General features: G+C 39.2%; 1 protein-coding gene across 11 annotated transcripts in view; it reads left to right on the top strand.

The window, feature by feature from the left end:
- ppp1r12a (protein phosphatase 1, regulatory subunit 12A) overlaps positions 1-20935 on the top strand; it is a 54731-nt gene that overhangs the window by 4341 nt on the left and 29455 nt on the right. For all 11 annotated transcript variants that reach the window (XM_005740859.1, XM_013912867.1, XM_013912869.1 and 8 more), the window contains exon 2: positions 20069-20199. In XM_005740859.1, coding sequence (XP_005740916.1) covers positions 20069-20199 — 131 coding nt within the window. The remainder of the gene's footprint in view (positions 1-20068; positions 20200-20935) is intronic.

Below are 20935 nucleotides of genomic sequence, written 5' to 3' on the forward strand. Positions count from 1 at the left end.
TGAATCTGAGAAAATGGTTGGTGAGACAAGACCAGCATGGGTTGTTGTTCTTCAGTGAGAACTCGGTAGTATTTCTAACTACTAGTGTTCTAGATAATATTAGCCTTAAGGGCTAGAGTGTCAGTGATACTTGCTGTGGGACTTGAAGTGTATAGGCATTAACTTCATTTGAGGTTCATTCATTCATTCACTCTTCCTGAAGACACAATTGTAAATGTAAATATCAGACATGTTTGATATTATTTGGGTAAATCTTCTGAGTCTTTGAGCCATTCCAGAGATTTAAGACTGGTTCTTCGATTTATCACATTGTCAATATTTTTGTCCTGTTTCACCTCAAGGACCTTGGTGGGTACTGATATTTGGCACTCCTCTAGTCTATTAGAGAAACATTAGTGTTTCGATAGCTGATTTGAATTTGTAACGTGATTTACTGAGACAGATTGGTTCACCCAAAACACAGACTGCACGGATGCAAGTTGAGGGTAGAGACGGGATGTTCCAGTGAACTAGGGATCCCTTAGACAAGCGGAGATTCCAGATCACATTGGCTAAATTCGTCCCAGAGCTGTCGCATTCCAAGTCCTGTCGTTCTAGCCCGTGCATTCCTCACATGACGGCCGCTGGAAACCATAGCAAAGAGGGAGCAGAGAAGACATTCCTCAGCTGTCACCTAAACCCCTCCCCTTCAGTCATTCCCTCTCTGGCTTGACTTTCCCTATACAATGCCAAAGCCCAGCTGACTGGTGCTCACTGAGCTCCACTGAAGCAATTAGAGTGGAGGGGCTTGTTGCTTCACACAACAAAATCTACCCGCTGACCTACACCTGAACTTTTTCTTTAGCTCAGGATCTCTGACCCCCCCCCCCAAGACCAAGGTGACAGGATTCAGCTTAGCTTAACATGTCAGAGCTGGACATTACAATGCCCATGCTCTGTTGACATTACACACCCTCATTATTGCCCTAAAGTCTATGAACATTATCTTGCCTCGTCTCCATGACGACTCGAGGGTTGCTAGTCACTTGTGTTGGTGGATTTGCATGAACAGAGTGGGAGTTGCATAACAGACTGAACAGAGAGAGACTCTCTGGCGGTGCTTAGCAATTTGAAATACTCAGGCTCATGGATCTGTAATGGAACAGTTTCAGACTATGTAGTGGAAGATGATGATAATGTGAGGTGGCTGCGTTTCTTTTCATCCAGAGCAGCATCAGTCATTTTAACACATTACATAATTGCTGTGGATCTCACTGCAGTCCCAAACATGAGATTCTCAGCTGTGCCTGAGGCTTGCAGTTGGCCACTGAGAGGAGGGCAAAAAATGCCTTTGACACATTGCTGTCCTCCTGATAAGCACAGCATGTTATTCTGCTATAGAACCTAGGCCTTCTGTCTTTTTGGAAGAAGAAGGGACACCCCGTCATCTCATTTGGAGAGGTCTAGGATGGCTGCAATCTAAATATCTGGTCCCACATTTGACTTGTTTTTCTGTAGACTGTTTTCGATTCAAATTTATTTTAAAATGTGCTGATTTGGCTCTGATGCCGTCCCCATTCTGTGGTCTCATGTCCTACCTGCATAACTTTGCACATCACAACTGAAAGCTTATCTGCATCAAGCACAGAGCAACACATTCAGTCTCAAGCACCTATCGTGAGCTAGTGGAGCTATGCTGCTATTGATAAAGGTGCAATAAACATCATCTCTTGTTGAACTTCCATATCTAAGACAGTAGCTTCATTTCTGACAAGCATGCATAGTTTACCTGTTACACAAAAATGCCCAAATAATGCACTTTTTAAAGTGAAATCTATATTGATTATTAGTCTACTTAATTCCCGATTGTGTATCAGGCCTGTAGAAACCTTAAATGTCGATTTCTGCATTAAAGATCTTCCCTTTTCTGGTAGTCCACACAATAAAGGTCCAGGCTAGTGACTTACTAAGAGGCTCCTAATCCTCAAATACGCCCAGCTAGATGATCTGCCTGCATAATAACCTCTAGATCTGATGGCTATTAGATAAAGACTATCTAGGATCTAGGATTTTGGTGATAAGCTGGAATGCACAGTGCTGTGAGTACTTCAACATATTGTGAGGTTTTGGAGGGGCTTTATAGCATGTTGTCTAAAAGCGTTAGAAAAATAAGCACAGATGACAAAGCAAAACCTTTGCATGTAATTTTAAGTAGAAGTGTGTTAAGATTTGGTATAGTATGTGAAGCGTTTTTAAATGCATTGACATATACCTGACCATCAAAAGCAACACAATTGGGGTCCTTTTGAGTGCTAGGGATATCGTTTGCTGTTAGGTAGCTTTAGAGTGTATTATTATTATTATTATTATTATTATTATTATTATTATTATTATTTCTTGACTGGTTAAAAACTTAGCCTTCAGTGTGATTTGAATATTAAAGACAACAATCAAAATTACTTTAAAGTCCAACTGTTTGATATTTAATTCATTAATTTGTTGTGTACGACAGATGGCCTTGGGATATACAGGAAGCAGGATCTTGTGAGTGCAAACTTTGCGTGTAACACGTAACAATACATGGCACAAAGGGACTTTGATGTGTATAGGGGATGCTTGTTTGCTTAAACTCATTCACAAAACTAGTTCTAGCTAAAGAGTTACTGGGGGAATGAGAATATCATAAATAAACCCCATTCTAGAATGTTAGCTTAATTTAAACGTGTGTGTGTGTGTGTGTGTGTGTGTGCGCACGCCACAGTATTTAGGCTGAAACAGGTTCTTCCTACCCAGCAGTTGCAGCCCATTTTACAAGTCTGCTTTCAGGTCACTTTTCTTGTAAAAGGTTGCACAGGGCTTTGACGTTCTTTGTTATGGTTTATGGGCAGACTTACAGGAGCTGCATAATCACTCATGCATTTCTAACATAATGCTGAATACATTAATTTAATAATTCATGGACATGAATGTAGACAGTCTAGTTTTTTTTATTTTTTTTTTATTGTTCTTTGTTCAGCCCAAACAGTCTTCAGACTGTCGTTTTTGAATGTTTGACTGTGTCTTGTTGTTCCTAATCTTCATTCCTAATTGCTGCTCACTATAAGAGTTATATTTGTGTATAATTTCTAATTATACATCGCTGTTTAATATTTCAGAACATGGTCTAAAATCAAACAAGGAAACTGTACAGACCACATGAAAGACAGTATATTCTTATTTAGCCTCTGATTGCCATTTTTCGTAAATTTGATAAATGATTGTCTTCTCTGACAGCATTGCAGTCTTAGAAAGCTGACGAAATATAATTTCCTCATGAAGTTATTAACTACGTAAAGCAAAACGGGGACCGTGAGAGTAAACTGTAGCCACCCTTTGAGTCAAAGAGCTGTCAAGAATTAGTGTGGTGCCTGACTACAATGAAAGGTGTTGAACTTTACACAGCAGGAACCAGCGCTTCATAACACTGTATGTTCGCGCGTGAGATAAATCTAAATTTAACCTTTGACATAGAACTGAGAGTATAAAGCTGAATTCCAGTCTGGAAAGAATCACTGCAGCACCATTGTAACGAGAGCCTACTTGATTACTGAGTGTATATTGGAGTCCCGCAACATATTTTACTTGCGTATAATTGGCAGGTCTCTCCTTGTCAAGCTGGCCCTCCTTGCTGTTTCATTCAGCTTTTTTACCAACCCCATAATCATCAGCAGGAAGTCCCTGTGGTGTTTGCGCGCCAACACTTTGCAACACGCCAGGTCATCTGCTGATTGTGACACGTCTATGATACTTCCATGTACACTGTATTGAGATAACATGTCTGGCTTAAAACTAAATGCCATGAATTGACATGAAAAGCATTTGTAGTTAGTAAATATATCAGGTCAGTGTATATGTTTAATTGTAATTGGTCATGTAGGGTTGCTCGAGTATAGCAAAAACTTTTGTCAATCTTTATGCATTTGTTAAACTTGACTTGTCTTTTTGCAGGGGATAAATAAGGGGGTAATGGAGGGAAGCAGGGGGGTTGTCAAGTAGGGAGTTGGGCCCAGACTAGCTGGTGCTTTTTACCATAAAGCTCACTTGCAAAGACAACCGGCGACTCTAGGAGATGAAAAGCAGCTGCCAGCAACTGTTAATGATCCTTCCACAGGTTCATGTATGGAAAGCTTTTATGACTTTTATTTCCACATGGATTTTCTTGACCACGGATGGATTGATCTTCTTGACGATCTTTCCATTTGGACTTTCAGTACAGTGGCGAAGCATCTCGTTGTAAAGAGATGAGAGCTTTGTAGCAAAAATGAAGGCTAAAAAGTAAGTTTTATCCTGGTTATCTTGTTTTCATGATCGTTAAAGACCAACATTTTAACCTAAATGAAAATCTAATAAGGCATTACCTCACTGAGTTTGCATGAAACTGTTTGCCCTTTATAAGAACTGTAGGGCAGATGATTTTTTATTTTTTTTTTGTATGCGTGTGCGGCTCTGACACTGCTGGGATGAGATGCCAGAGACCTCCCCGCCATAGGACCTGAAACAGAGAGACTTTGCTGAAGTGGTTTCGTTGAGCATCGCTGCAGGTTGCAACTGGTTCACCTGGGGTCGTAACTCAGCTGGATCGAATTCCTCAGCAGAGTAAACCTGCTGCCATGTTTGAGGATTGCTGCTTCGACCTTGCCCAAAAGTGCATTTCGTGTCAAACAAAATGTCTTATGTCACACATAAGTTGTAATTATTGCATTGCTGAAAGCTGGCAGCACTGCTCTATAACAATGTAGGAAAATGAGACACTGATCTCAAACCAGAGGCTGCTATTTTTACCCATTTGCTTTTTCTAAGTGTTTTGATGAGGTCAGTGTTGCACTTTCTTTGATGGTTATTTAGCACCCTTAAAATTAGACCACATCTCCTTCACTGTATCATGAAAACGTTTGAGAGGTTGATGATAAATAAAATGCAAGCTCGACTGCAGAACTGGTAAAGGATTTCGTCAGGTGCTTTAACAGATTAATGACCGCCACTTGCTTTTCTGTCTGCCCCCACTTTTTCAAACTGTGTATAGTATTTAGCTGCTGTGAAATGTTTTTGAGATGACTTCAGCTTGTGGTGTTTTGTTTTGTTTTTTTTTGTTTGTTTTTTTTGTTCCCACCCTGTGGCATATAGTGCTCGTTTTCTACTTAAGCCAGGTGGTCTTGGAGTGATCCCGCTGTTGTTTGCTTGGCGGCAGGCACACGTCTCATGCTGAGTGTTTTTTATGAGCTGTTTTTGAAGTGAAAACACCTGGACTCAGACACTATGAATTCCTCATTGTCTTACAGAACAGCGAGTACAATTAAGGCAGAGGCTGCATGTCCATTTGTTGTCTGTAAGGGTGAGGTTACATTCTTTCCATTTAGTCTCAAAATGGCTGCATCTTCAGCTAACAAAGGGAAAGCGGCCATTGGCCCATTAGACATCACCTGACTTTGACATGTCACCCTTGTTCTTTTATTTGGCACAATTATTACTCATTGTTGTTTTCAGGTATTACATAAAAACCTATTTCATGCCCACTAAATAGTCAAAGTTGCTGCCTTCACTTGTCTGCACCAGAAATGCTACTAGTTGTAACTGATTCATATTTTATTGATGTATGACAGCAGCTGTTTAGCATCGAGAAAGCAGCAACCTCCCTGTTTTCTGATTGGAAGGTGTAAACAAACATGTTGGGAAGTAAGACAGGTTATAGCCGAACTAATAGGCGTGCTTTTGCCTTAGTTGTAAAGAGTTGCGTGTCTGCTGTGTCAGCTGGCATATAACCACTCCATTGGAGAAATGACTACATCCTGCACAGGTGTGTGTGGACATTAACCCACGCTCATCATGTAACTTCAGTGCTATATGTGCTTTAGTTCACCTGCATTAAATATACAATATGATTATTGATGAATGTGTTTTAATGGATTCAAAAATTGACAACACACACAAAGTTGAACTGACAGTCTTAAATGTAACTCCATTAAGACTCCAACTCCATTGGGCTAAATTTTGGATGCTTTTTAATAAGACGGCTATTCTCAAACTTAAGAACCTGCGGACGGGCTCAAGAGCTCCTTTAATCATAACACTGATCACAAAACTTTTTTTTTTTTTCCTCTTTTGCGTTTTCACTCATCTTAAACTCTGGAACTCACTGGACCTTAGAAATAGGTTATCAGAAATTAAACTTGGAGAATATATCGATTAAGTGTAACTGTACTCCTTTATACTTGGGTGGCATTGATTTTTCTTGTTAATGCTGATCCATGTGGCCATGAGATTGACTGAACCTGCTGTTTGCTGTGTTCTTGTGAATCAGCCCATGCAGGCCATATTTTCCCTGCAGCTAAATGTCAGTGACAGTAAATGGGCCTGGACCTTGAGAGTCTAAGTGCTTTGGCTAGTAATTTAAGTGATTCAAGATACGAGTATAGCCCCTGTGTATGCTCAGAGCTCATGCTTTGTTTTGGCATATTTCTTTCGTGTTCTTGTTTTGTCCCCCTGAAAACAAGAATTAATAGTGTGCCTGGTAAAGAAAAATGAATTGACTTTTACTGATGCAAAATACTAAATGTTGGTAAACGTGTAGCAGGCTGAAATGTAATCTCTCCCTTTTGTTTTAAACTCCTTTTATTAAAGTATTTGTTTAAAATCAATTTCAGTTGATGGTGATGCAAGTGAGGGTGATATGTTGAAGTCACAAAAGTCATGCTAGCTTAACAAAAAGCCTGATTATAAAATAAGATTAGGTAAAACTTAATTAGTGCCTTCAAACTCAATTTTATTTCCTTATTTTATGGAGCATAAATGTGAGGTCACTAAGTCCAATCAAGCTGCGATGTTAATAGACTGTAAAATTAATAATTAATGACCCAAAACCACTCAAGCTGCTGTATAGGGAACCAACAATTTATTACATTTTGGCACTACGAGCCAATAATTTCATGATCCTCTGTATAAAGATCCTGGGTCTTTTTAAGAGATCATATTCATTTGAAAAATGTATTGCCTTTTATTTTGATGGTAAAGACCTAAGCAGTTATTTTAAATGCTCACATGTTGCGTGATGAATGTTTTCTGTATTTAGTGACAGTGTGTAGTGTTGTCACACGTTTATCAGCTGCATGGGATGCATGTTTAAGAAAACTTCTCACTAACTATTAATCATTAATATGGCGACATTTAAATTAAAATTAGCATTCCTGTCCTGTTGATCTTTTTGTGTTTGAAAGAGAGTAAAAATGGATGCATCCGTTCTCTTAGAGGTGGTGATGGTCAGAGGGATCTGGGTGTTGGAGATTTCAGGCCAGAGAGGAACAGGAAGTGGCTGTTTATTTTTCTCATTTCCTCTTTGAGGCTCCGCTAGTGAGCTTGCTCCTTCCACTCCCTGTGCTTTTATCACTGACACCAGCCCATAACAGACATATGTGCGAACATGTACACTGCTACATGCACCATCGTGGTTCACAATTTCCCTTACAACAGGTTCTCAAATGGTTTCCTAGATGACTGAGGGCTTTGTTGGATCTGTGTATCAGTTTGTAATTTGGGACTCACTTGAGCAGAGATTATATAAGGAGAATGCACTGAAAGAATCTTCAGTAGAAATCCATGTCTTAGTAGAGCCTACAGGGAAACACATTAGCCCCTGTTGCACTGTGCATGTGCATAGTAGAGGTTTCCTGGAGTTTCAGCTTTGCAGTGGTGGATGTTTCTCTCTATTCATTGTCATAAAAAGATATTTGGATTTTTAAATTTTATTTCCTGGCTTGTATCCATAATGTGACTAGCATGACTTTTGCTCAGTGCTCCTGTGGGACAAGCAGAAATGCTGTTTGTGATCCCTGTAAGACCTTTTTTGTAAGGGTGCTTGCCAAAACCTTTCAAGCAGTTTTTAAATCAGATTTCATTGGAGAGACTATACGTGTACTTATTATGCGAGTTATCATTGAATTACCGATTCATTTTAAAATGGCCTTCAAAATAACTGCCTGGATCTCTTTTCAAGGTGGTTACTGGGGTGCAAGAGTTGCTTCTAGAAGGGCTTTGCCCCTTTATGAAAATTTTCTTGTGTACCTCAGTTCACCTTTTTTGTATCTTCAATAATCAAAAATGAAACTACCCACATAATATTTAGCTCATTTTGAGCCACTCCACTATAAATTTAGCCTTGCTGTGTGGGATTGTGTAGTAGCTATTTTCTTTTTATTGCTACTCTGGTGATCCATATTTATACAAGTAGATTAGATGCATACCAGGCAGATGTACCCTTTCCATTTAACCTCTTAGGTTTGGAGCTTGTTGGTGTGAAGGATGACAAAGGACTGTTACATGGAAGGATGGTAATGTGGTTCAGTGCCTCTTCAGTCAACTGAGCAGTCTGTAGAGAAGCATCTACATAAAGGCTCTATTATATGGAAATATCAACAGAGGTCGCATCTCTCCATGGCTATCTGACCTCTACCTCTCCTCTCCCGTTGCCCGCTCTCGCCTTTAGACCCCTGACATGGAAACAAACTTGGCTCTCAAGTGAGGCTATTGTTGAAGCTTCTGAGCAAAAGCCCAGGCGATGCATACAGTTAGAATCTTGCAGGCATTTTTCCCCCTCTTCCACAATCCTGGTCTCTTTCCATGGGAATCCTGGGGCCATATATGGTTGTCCTCAGTAGCAGCAGCAGTTAGAGCACTGAAGGCGTGTGTGTGTGTGCATGTGTAGTTACAGCTCCCGACAGAGCTCATGTAGTGTAGGGACCCAGCTGGTCGCCCTGCGGTGCTTCATCCCTCCCCTTTGAACTCTCTGGCCTCCTGAACCCTGCCAATAGCACAGGAGCTGAAAGCTCTTTGTCTCAGACGTAAATACACACTGACATAAACACACACTTTCACATGTATATCGCTGTATTAAATAAAATGTCCTACTCCAATTTTCCCTAAAAATGCATATAATCTTTCTTTGCTCTCTGGTGTATTTAATTTTTAATATTCATCCCAACTCTTTGTCTGGGTTGATGCATGTTACTCTCTCACTCTCTCTTTCTCTCACACATGCAAATGCAGACACATGGGGCTCTCATACTTACATGCAGGCGGTAAGAAGGAATTCCTTTTGTGGAAGTGGATGTGTGCCTCTGAGCCGGTGACGTAGCCCATGAGGAGTGGCCAGAGTGCTGATGCCTGAACCCTCAAGGCTAGGAGTATTACTTATCTGGGAATTTCTCCACTGGTATGTTAGTCCAGGGCCTTGCTGCGTACTGGCTAGGTGGTAGCAGAGAGAAGTTGTGCTGTTCAAGGGGGAGGGAGACGAGTAAAGGAAGGAAGGCCAGCTTTGAGCTCCAGCTGAAGCCACTTTACTGTACATAGTGTTGCTTTATATAGGAGAAAGCTGATCTTTCCCTAATCAAGAAAGGAATTATATATTAAGCTTTTATTTTTTCCATGACTAACACAAATTTTGAAAGCTGTCAGGGCTCTTTCTCACCTGATTCATTTTATTTTGTATTTTTGTTTTTTAAAGCGTGTAGTGAGTGACTGAAGCCTTTTGTGGACTAAACCTTTTACACAGTTACCCAACCATCAGCGTAATAATCTTCTGTTTTACTGCTGTTGCAGTTCTTATTAACAGGGAAAAAGCAAATAGGGAAAAGTCCCTATGAAAACTGGCTGCAAGGTGTGTGACTTATCCTGAGCAATCTGGACATTGTTCCTAAACAGATATGCCACTGTTGCGTTGTGAAACACAATGCCATTGGCAAATAAAGGAATAGTTCTCCCTTATATGCATTGGCTAGATCAGTGTCTGATTATAGTAAAATGATCCCTTCATGGGTCATATGTATTCATATTAAATTACAAATTATGCTCATAGCAACATTATTTCATATGTTAACTGAGTGTGGATATCAGGTAATAGAGGCCTTACATTATGTCCTTAAGTGCTAATTACATGATAATACTCCTATAACAAGCAACCAAACAGCTAAGCAGTAATGTACAGTCATGCCAAGTGAATGTTATTGTTTGCATATTAACATCTACTGCCAATGTGTTTAATTATCACCCTGTAACTCATCTATAAAGATGTGGCAGGACTATATAGTCAGTAGTACAAGTGAATCAGATGTGCTGCAAGAAAACTTGCAGTATTTGGGACTTTCATTCTGTGCATTGCATGCAGCAGTCCATAAGCACTGTGAGATTAGGTGATACCAACATATGTTAAATGGCTGATGACATTTTTGTATTACTTCTACACATTTCAAATGCTGGCTAATGTTGCATCAACTGTGGAGCAGTTTTAGTGTTTTATACAGGGATGCTTTTCTTTTAATGGGTTAATTTTGTATTTGTCATACTATGTTGTTATTTTAAGCATGACAGATATTCAAAAAGTGTGTAACTATGATTTTCAATCATTTGTTTGCAAAAAGGAATTTTGGTATCTGTTCCACCAGATATTTATGCTGTACTTGGCTGTGGGGTTGTTTGTGTGTTTTTTTTTTTTTTTTGTTGGTTGTTTGTTTGTTTGTTTTTTAACCTGCCTATAAAAGCTACCAACTGAACACACAAATCAGTACCTGGGAGAGAGTATTTGGGTAAGTGGTTGTTCACATTTGAAAACCCATGTATTTCCAGATATCTCTAAGTCTTTGAGGTCTGTTAGTGTGGAAGTGGACAATTACAATAAAATCAAAGCATGTAATGTTGAAGCATATGTGTTTATGTCACATTATTCATTGCACTTGCCGCACTAATAGACCACTTTCTGTGAAAAACTATCAAAATTGATAAAAATGTTTCCTAACCATTTATACCTTATGATTTAAAAATGCACAGCGGGGTGTTTGTTTGTTTGTAAGTATATATGCCAGTTTGCTCAAGTTGAAATGATACTCTATAGGTATTATGGTTATTTGAATTCTTCAAGTTCTCCTGTTGTAGACGTCATCGGTCTTACCAGTTGATGGCTTTTCTTAACACACAGACACATCACTGTCAGTCAGAGGTCCTACCGTGGGTGTGCACCATTGACACTGTCATTCAGTATAGAATAACTGCCAACATAATAGCCTGGTAGTCTGTGCCAGTGACTTCCCTGGCACTCCAAGCAGTAAATTGTGCAGAAGGCACAACAGCAGCTTTCTGCAGGGTGCTCGAGTCGCTCATCTGAGGGTGCTACTAAAGGAAGTCAAGAAGGGGAGGGGTCTTGAAGTGTCCCCTTGATGTGGAGTGCTGCTAAATTGAGCTTGGAGCTCTCTGTAAGATGTCCCACTGGATAATGGACCTACCCTTTTTATAGACGAGCAGTGGCTATACCCTGTACCCTTTCACTGTATCAGGCCGTATACTGTTCCTTATAAAGTGTCACTATGACACTTGTCAGATGGTGAGTTTAATTAAAAATGTAAATGTGTGATCTATGAAAGGAAATGATGAGTTTAGGTTTGCAATTAATAAAAAATGACAGTGGACACATTTGAAATAAATCATAAGAGTACAAAAGGTTTAATCTGCACAGGTTCCTCCACTGTATTGCAAAGCAGGCAGGCCAGAGGACCTCTGACTCCAGGTTGGCCAGGAATTGTAATTTAGATACTTGCACAACAAAAACCAAGGGGTGTGTGTGTGTGTGTGTGTGTGTGTGTGTGTGTGTGTGTTTTCTTTTTTCTTTTCTTTTCTTTTTTTTTTAATAAATCCTAGTAGCCTTTCTCTTGATGCTGATAATAAGAAATTAAGTCCTGCCGCTTTCTTGCTTTTCCTGTGCGCAGATGTGCATAGCCCTGCATTTCTGTCTGAGTCACTGTATTGTTAGCAATTAGCGTTACAGCAGAACATCAGATTGTACTGAAGTACTCCTGCCAAGCCAGGTCTAACAACGCTTATAGTGAAAACTAGTCAGTTTCACAGAAACTCCTGAAAAAGAGAAACCAAGGACCAACTTTAATATCCATGCACAACACAATAGGGTTCTGGGTGAATGACTTCATATCACCACACCAAGTCTTTCGAGCACGATTATTGGCAGTAGGACCTGCACATATGCGTTGTTCATCCCAGAGTGTTGGGAGTCCTTTGTTACGTAGTTAAAAATCAAGTTAAGCACAACAAATGCGTAATGAATAGCTTAAGCAAGAACATGTATCTCAAAATTGAATACAGTATGAAAAAAAAATTAATACATTAAAATAACTATAAGTAAAAATATAAATTGTTGTAATATACAACAAATTTGAACGTGTTAAAAGAAGTACTAAATGTCGTAAAAACAAAGGCATAATTGCACAACAAGCTTTTCTTGACCATAAAAGGTCCTGAGAGTTGCTTCAATAACAGTTAAGTCCTGCCTGCAAGAGGTTAAAAAAGAAGGATGGCACCACAGATGCTCCTTTCAGCGTTAGTTTTTTGATGTTGTCTCTCTCAGCGGTTTGCTGCAAGTGCTGCCTTGAAGGGTTATCCAACTAACCCCCGCGTGCTTTAAAATGAAGTCTTTTCTCTATTTATTTATGTTTCTTACAAAAGCCCGGCAAGGCCTGAACCCACGTTCTCTCTTTGGCTTTTTTGTCATGGCAACACACCGGCCTCCTTTCTTCAATGCACGTCATGGGTGCATTTTTGGCTTTTCCCATCTTGTATGCAGCACTTGTACAGAGTATGGTTTGGTTTGATTCCTCCATATTATCTCAGGATTAGGCTGACACACGCAGTATTGTTGTCTCTGTCCTGATCTGCTCCATATTTATCTCTGCTGGCTCGGAATGGTTTGGTAATTTAATCTCACAACTGTACTTTTAAAAAGCCCTCCATGGTGCGGTAATTTATAAATATGGAACGGAGAGACATGCACATTGTGCTGCTTAAGTTGTGTGTCCAAGGAATTCAATGGCAGCTACTCTTCTTTGAAAGTTTGTCTTAAAAAAAGCAAGTCAACAATGAAAGCAATGCTTATATTGAGCATTTTTGATGACTCTGTTTAAGATGATAAAACCTGATGACATGAGCTGTATCAATATCTTACTGTGGTTGAGTAAGGAGATGGGTTTAATTTTGCTGTTGCACAAACTGCCACTTGAATGTCAAGCCGTCTGTTATGACTGATGGGTTAAAATAGGTTTGCACTGGCCTTAAAAACCATTATAGCACTGAGCATTTCAACAACATGTACATGTGCCGGTGTATAAATTACTATGAATAGCTTTATTTACTGTAGTATAATTGGAATGTTTCGGTCAAATGGTGAGAAATCACAGAAAAATTGATAGGGTTTTTAAAATAAAAAATAAAAAAAATTGTATAGCACACTCTTTGCCTTTGCAGTATGTGGAAAAGATGCATACTGCAAAGGCAGGTCTATTCTCAGCCAGGAAAAACCCCTGGTCACCACCACAGAAATATGAAAGGAGCATAGATGATTGTCAAACTCGTTCGTTGTTTCTGATTATTTTAAAATTGCAGCAGGGTTTTCTTGGAGAACTGCACTCTCTTCGACATTTCACTGAGAGTTCTTGCTGAGCCACATCCCACAAAACCTAATGGATTAACAGAGCTGTTTTCAGAAGCTAGCCACATAATGTACATTAACGACCAGTCAAATGGAGCATCCTGCATCCATTGATTAGTTCTTGATGTATGTGTGTACATATATTTGTTTTTCCTTCCCAGAAGTGTCATGTTCTCTTACGGAGAACCTTTTTAGTCTTAAAGAGAAGCAAGAACTCAGCCCTGACGGGATGAATCATATGTTTAATGACGTATGGCAGCTCAGCCTTCAGTGAGTTATGACTTTGTCTCAAAGGTCAATCTAGGATTTCATTTACTTCAAGGATTAATTGGAGAACATAATTCACATTGTTTTAGCTAAAATGTTTTTGGTTTTTTACCACCTTTATTTTTATGCTTCAGCACACCTTTATTTTACCTGCCTATCCAATAACTTCAGAATTCACAAGGCCTTCTTTTCTCCTCTCCTCACACTGGCCAAACAGGTTTAATTGGCTACGTGTCTGCTTCAGAGTGAGTCACTCAATGTCTGAAAGCACACTACAGCACCTATATGTTGCTCGGGGGCTGATTGAATTGTATAAACAGGATTAAGCTCAGCCGGAGTATGCCATCTCCCTTACATCAGCATTATAACCAAAGGTGCATGAATAGGCCTTTAGATTCTATGATGTGCTAGATGAGGATGTCATGGTACTTGTCTCATTCCTCCTTTTCTTTCCCTTGGGTGTGGGTTCTTTTAGCGTCATTAAGATTGGAGATGATAAAATGATTTCAGTAATTAAGTTTGTTTGAAATTGCACTCTGTAGTCCTGCATTTCTGCATGATGCAAAACAGAAACCAATGAATTTAACCTGTTCCACTTTGTATATCTGAATGACTGTCGTAAAGCAGAACAGAGCTGTCGGATCAAAGGGGAAATGGTACCATTGCTTTCCTCTTTGCATAGTTCCTGAATGGTGACGTAGATTAAAATGAGAGAGCACATGGGTATCTTCTTATTTGAAGATGCTGTAATAAATCTGAGGCCTTTCATATGAAAATGTCCAGTTTTAGATTACCAACTTGGGAATGTTTTTTTTTCTTTCTAACTGATCTTTTACTTCCAACTAATGATTTAAAAAATAATAATAACAGAACATACCTGAACTTAACTGTTAGCCTGTTAAGAAATAACCAGCAATTATTCATTATACTTGGCTATAATTACTCTAAATCCATTTGAAGACTAACTTAAGGTTCATGTACTATATACTGTATATAGAACAGTGCAACTTGTACTTTGCACTTGGTTGTAGTTTTAATGCACTATAAACCAACTCTAGAATAGTGCTGTACCCCACACTATGCCTTGCCATGGACCGCGAATGTAACTACAGCTCAATTGTGATGGTCTCTGCGGTACTACTATACAGTGTAAATGGTCTGTTGATTGGCACATGGCTGATATCTCTACCCTATTTCCTGTGATTCAATGACGGTAACGATTAGTTGAGCTTTATCAGCTCTTAAGTCCAGCATGAGTTAATTTTCAGTTTTGATGCCAGACAATGCAGACAACTAAAATGCAAAGTGGCTGCACTTTGGTAGTACATGCATAGCAGCATTATCTAGTATAATTTAATAGGCCTGGGTCAAAGATGAGCCTAGCACTGGTGCAACATCCTATTTTCTTACAAATAAAAAATTAAAAAAATGACTTACGAGTTTATTAAACTCTTATATCCACTAATTTAAGCCCATTCTTGGGGCTCCTATTCTAGCATACTTTTGATTCAGGCTGTTAGTATGGCACCTGTCAACCACAGAAAATTACAGCTATTAAGGGATTACCTTTGTTGGGCTCCTGGTGGGAGCCTGTGAAGGAAGGCTGGTGACGCACTGAAGAGGGAGGTCGCAGCCACCAGTGCATTCACCTTAAGGGGCTTGTTTCCATTCTTGGACAAAGACTTTGAAGAGATAATAAGTGTGGGGGATGACTGAGGCGAGAGGATTTAGATGAAAGTATGGGGGACAGTTTTCAGATGAGCAGCAGAAAGCTGTAAAGATGGCCGCCAAGTACATGCACATTTTGCAGCTGTGAGCGAGGAAATGAAAAGCACTAATCTATATTGGGTGGTTTATTTTTGCAATACAGATTAAAATGTCAGATTAATAAAAGCAGACTAGCAGTTGTCTGTGCTTTACATGTCTGTTATCACTCGTGGTGTTTTGCATGTGGAAGGAAAACTTGATTGGCTACTTCAATTTGAAGTACATTCTATTGGACAGCTGACATTACTTCCTGGCTTCCTCTAGTTGAGGAATGCAGGAACACTCAGTCAGCTGTCTGTAAGGACCACTTATCTTTATTTCCAATCCTGCAAAGCAATAGACTCCTTTATGAATCTCTGGAGGATACGCAGAGCAAAATGGCCACAGCAAGGATGGTGATTGGAAGTGACAAATTACAGCTGGTCCTCCTTATAGGGGAAAAATATGGGAGCAGTGTCTATTTGCTTTCTGTCTGTGCTGATTAGTATTATTGCGTGCATATACAAAACTGTGACACTGTGAGGTTTTCTGCCTTCCCCAAAAGTAAGATCACAATATTTTGATAGAAATGCTTATCCTTTTTCTTTTTCTAATCTTATTTTTCTTTTCATTTTTTTAAAGCAGGGTTTAATTTACTTTTACTTAATATCTTTTAATCGGGTCAATAAAACAGTAAAATGCGTAAATTTCAATAACTTTAGGTAATACAGACCAATCAGTAGTTGCGAGCAGTTGTTTTTTTTGTTTTTTAAACATTTTTGATAGTAAAGTAGTTTGCGCAGCCAGAGGTTAGCTTAGCTCACGTTTTATGGATGAGTAAAGAAGGGCTGACTGCTGTTAAAGGTATTCACTTTTTGGGTGCTGCAGCTACTTCTCTCGGGAGAGAACAAACCCAAACAAAAGTTAAGACTGAGTCACTTACAGAGGTGCAGCTAAGATGTTGTTACTTCGAGTAAAGCTTGTTGAGGAATTAATTCCTAATTGTCTTCTCTCCTCCCCCACTGGTCTGTTTTCTAAATGTCAACACTAGCTCCTGTGTGTGCTTTTGTGCCTTGGGTCATGACTCGACAGTGTTTCTCCAGTTTGAGGCTCTGTAGCTGTGTAAAAGCATGTGTCATCAATGCTTTATATCAGACATCATTCAGACTAGTTAAGGAAAATGGTCTATTTAATGTTTACCTTAATAAGGAATTGTTATGGTTAAGTTAATTTTGACTAGTAGCATTATTTGTACAATTTTTATTATAGATGTTGCACTACTGATGTGAATTCTTTGAGTCCTTTTTTAGTGGTGGCTATGGCAAAGGAAGTCAGTGGTTCAATCAGTGGATCAAGTGTACCTATCCATTTACCATTTGCCTCAGTATGTGTAGTGGACACTTTGTTTCATATCAGCCTTAATGCATGCATTAGCTACCTTATTGATTATAGCTTAGTTCGTTAAAAATAAAGAAAAACTGCACATGCTTTGGTCTATTAGGGAGTAAATTGTTTCCTGGAATAACAAAACAATTTGTGATATTACCCATTCTGTATAACCTAAACTAAATGAAGGATATTTATGTTGAGATGTATTTACCTATACAAGCAGTATGTCGTTGAAATGAACAGGATATGGTATATGTGGTTTTGATTTTTTAAATTATTTTTTTATGTTTATGGTTTTTGATCAGTTTTGCCAGTGCAGCTCCTGCGTAGGGACCACACAGTGCTTTGTGTTGACACAGAGGGGCACATAATTCTCCCATGATGATGGCATCAAACTAATAAACCTGTTGTACTAATGATGGGAGTTGCAGCCTTGGTTGTTGTTGATCTCTTTAAATCAAAGTCCATTTGCAGCTTCAGGGACTCGGTGGGGCATTAAACCCTACGACATCATCATACACAAACGCTCATTCACACGGTCAGTAAGCTCAGGGAGGCCTCTGCAGGCACTCTGTAGCTCTGGTGCTGTAAACGGCCCAAATTTGGACAAGGATTCCAGCCAGATAGCGGTTTGCCCTGAACGTGAGGACGCCGTGTGTTCATGTGTCTGTTTCCCTTGTCCACATTTTTGTTGCCATAGCAACTACAGGAGATGGCCTGACTGTGTTCAAATATGAGTTTGAGGTTTTGGGGTTTTTTTGTTGTTTTTTTTAAATATATATTGCGCAAGTGGTAATTGTGGATTTCAAATGTTTATCTCAAGTATTTACTACAATCATTTAAAAGTTGAGCATTTTGTTAGGAAATCTACAGCTACATTTTTTTATTTTTACGTTTTTTGCACTCCAACTTCATGACTTTATTTATGACCCCTGCTTTACATGTCACCTCATGTTTGATGTGAGACATTATTTAACCTCAGGCCCTTTGTGTGCACTGAATGAAAAGTGCACTTTATACTCTTTTCTTCTGCTTTTATTAACTTCCTGATTTGGATTTCGACAGCTTCTTTTTCCTCTCTCAGCCTTTTGATAAATGAATTGTACACAATTTATAATATTTAGGTTATGGCCTAAAAAAATCTATATTATTTTGGTACTTAAACATGCAGAGAGAGCAAAAAAAAGAAAAACAACTCCTTGTAGAGCTTGGACCATACTTAAATGAGTTTGAAAAGGGGAAACTTGAATGAATATACACAGCGACAGTAATAATTCACTTAATATGTGTGTGTAACTGATGTTACTGTAAATGGGCAATAAGGAGGCAATAGTTTGAAATTTTCAGTTCCAGCTCTTAAGGATCTCAGATGTAAGGAAGAGATGCAAAATGAAGGAAGCAAGGAAGATGCATTAGCATAATGAAAATTACATGTGGTTGTGGATTTAAACACTCATGCTTCTAGCATGCACCCCTGGAAGGGCAGTGAACAAATGCGAGTTCTGAAATTCACAAGAAAACAAACAAAATGAGCAGTATTTTACTGCTTAGAAAACTCGTGAAAGCTATCATGGATGCAGAATAAAATTGGCAGGCCTTAAACAGTGGTTTCCCTTCTAATGAAAAGGAAATTCGGCTTTCAGAAATGTAAATTTCCTTTTCTACATAAAATGAGTACTTGACTAACAAATAAAAAATGCAAATTTGTTCCTATCATGGTGCAAGTTTGCCTTCATAATCTAAGCAAAGTCACTATACCTCCCACTTCATGAGTCAGAGGATCTTAAATTAATCTCCTCTGTGTTACTTTCATTTTAATTGTGTCATTTGGGTAGTTTAGTTTGGTGGGGCCTTCCAGAGAGAGGTTCAATATTACCACTGCTGTAGAAGCATCATACTGGTCTATGATGAACACTAACTGCAAAGCCGCTCATATAAATTCTAAAGCAGTCTTTGTGCTCCTGATCTTGTTTAGGGACACTCTGTAATATGTTCTTTGTCCTCCTATTTTAGTGGGTGGTCTCCTTGTGTGCTGCACAGTAATATGCTTCATTTGGAGTGTTTGTGGTCTTTTGATGTTCAGAGTCAAACTATATTTAGGATGGGTTTGTGCACAGTCTCCCTCTGGTATCTTCACCCAGCCTAGAAAGTCTGTTCTAAGCTCGGCCTCTAAGCGGAACAGAGTTCTTTTAATGTGAAATCCTTCTGGTTTTACTTGTTGGGTTCTCCAATTTCCCCTCACCCCAACTTGCATACCTGTTAAGGACATCCTCCCTCCTGTCTGTAAACAAGAAACAGGCATCCTGTCTGTCACCAGCACTAAAGCATGGCAAAACCCTAATGATTGGATTGAGTGCTGGCAATTAGAGGCATTAAATTTTCTTTCCACACAGATGTTGATTTGAAGAATTCTTCATCTTCTTAGTATGAAGAGAATGTACTTTGTGTTTGTGCATGTGTAGTTTTTGTGGTTTCAATTACTGAGACTTACTGATTTGTCACAATACTAAACTTTCTAACTTTAGACGCTGCAAAAACAGGGCTTTCAAAAAATTAAATGAATGCCTTTTTATTTATTTTTTTCTCAAGGCCCTGTTTATTTGTCATAAAAACAAGACTGACATGAAGGTGGTGATAGCACTGTAAGTGGGAGGAGGTGGGAATATGTGGGCACTGCAGTTTGTCAAGTTGAGGTTTAGAGCAACAAAGCACAGCTGGTGTCTCTGTATTATTACTGCAAATAATGATAATTAAATAGTTTATGCATTCAAAATCCTTTTTTTTTTTTTTTTTGACAGCTCTGTACTTGAAGATGTATAGCACAGCTAACCTTTTTTTCAGGTTTTGCGTTTCTACACTATATAACTCTCAGGATAAAGTAGCAGCAAATATATGCACAGCACCCCAGTGCCTCTGTCAGCAGTACTATGCTATGTGGTATTTCTAGCACCCCTGCTATGTGTGAATGTTTTGAGAATGCTTCAGCTGCCAAAATCTCCCAGCAATGCACATGGCAACCAATCGGGGGTGTAATGCCCTTTCCATGAGAGATGCAACTAGAGCACAGGCCACCCCACTGACATAAGCACTCAAGCATGTGTGCATGTACCCAAGTGCACTTAGTTCAACACAGTCAAGAAGTTGTGGCCTTACTCGTTTTCTCCCCTGTCTCAGGCATGCATAGATGACAATGTCGACATGGTGACTTTCCTGGTGGAGCATGGAGCCTGCATCAACCAGCCTGATAACGAGGGCTGGATCCCACTCCACGCTGCAGCTTCCTGTGGATACCTAGACATAGCAGAGTGAGTATCAAGAGGCCCTTTTGGCGCTAGTATCTATTTCATCAGGTTTGATTTCTGCCGACTCATCCTCACTTCCTGTTTTGTTTTGTGCTGCAGATATTTTGTAACTGCTAAACTCCTCCCTGAACCTTTTGTGCAAAGTTTTCGTTAACATTTCTGGACTGTGAGGCACAAAGTGACTTTAGGGCTGGCCTAGCAGTTTTCTTATCATGCATCGTCTCTGTACAGCTGGATACAGCATGAGATAATATAAGTGATATCTGATTACGTTAACACCAAGAGCAAAAAAATTCCCTGACAGTGTTTAGAGCAGTCTGAAACCAGAGCTTTTAGTTTGCATGATATACTTGTGCACATCCTCATCTCGTTACTGGAAACTGTGACAAGGTTTAATATGAGCATCAAATATTGTACCAGAGTGTATATGTGACAGACGTTAAGGAAACTCAAAATGGGTTCACTTAACATTGCATGTGTGCCTTTTCTGTTGTTATATCTGACACTGTGTTGACTAATATTTGGCAGTCCTTTAAGCTTATGGAGAGTTTTCTTTATTTGAGCTGCACCTGCAGACAAAGGGTATCATTTGCTGCACAGATTCAGGGGTTTTCCTCACTCGGGGGTTGAATACACCCATAAGCACATTGCATGTCAGTTGTTTGACTGAAACCTCTAAAGTGAACCAAAAATAAAATCATCTCTATTACAATGATTGTAATTTATTTATATTTTTATT

Source organism: Pundamilia nyererei, unplaced genomic scaffold (genome assembly GCF_000239375.1).
Source record: "Pundamilia nyererei isolate P.nyererei 1_Seehausen unplaced genomic scaffold, PunNye1.0 scaffold00104, whole genome shotgun sequence".
Taxonomy (NCBI): Eukaryota; Metazoa; Chordata; class Actinopteri; order Cichliformes; family Cichlidae; genus Pundamilia; species Pundamilia nyererei.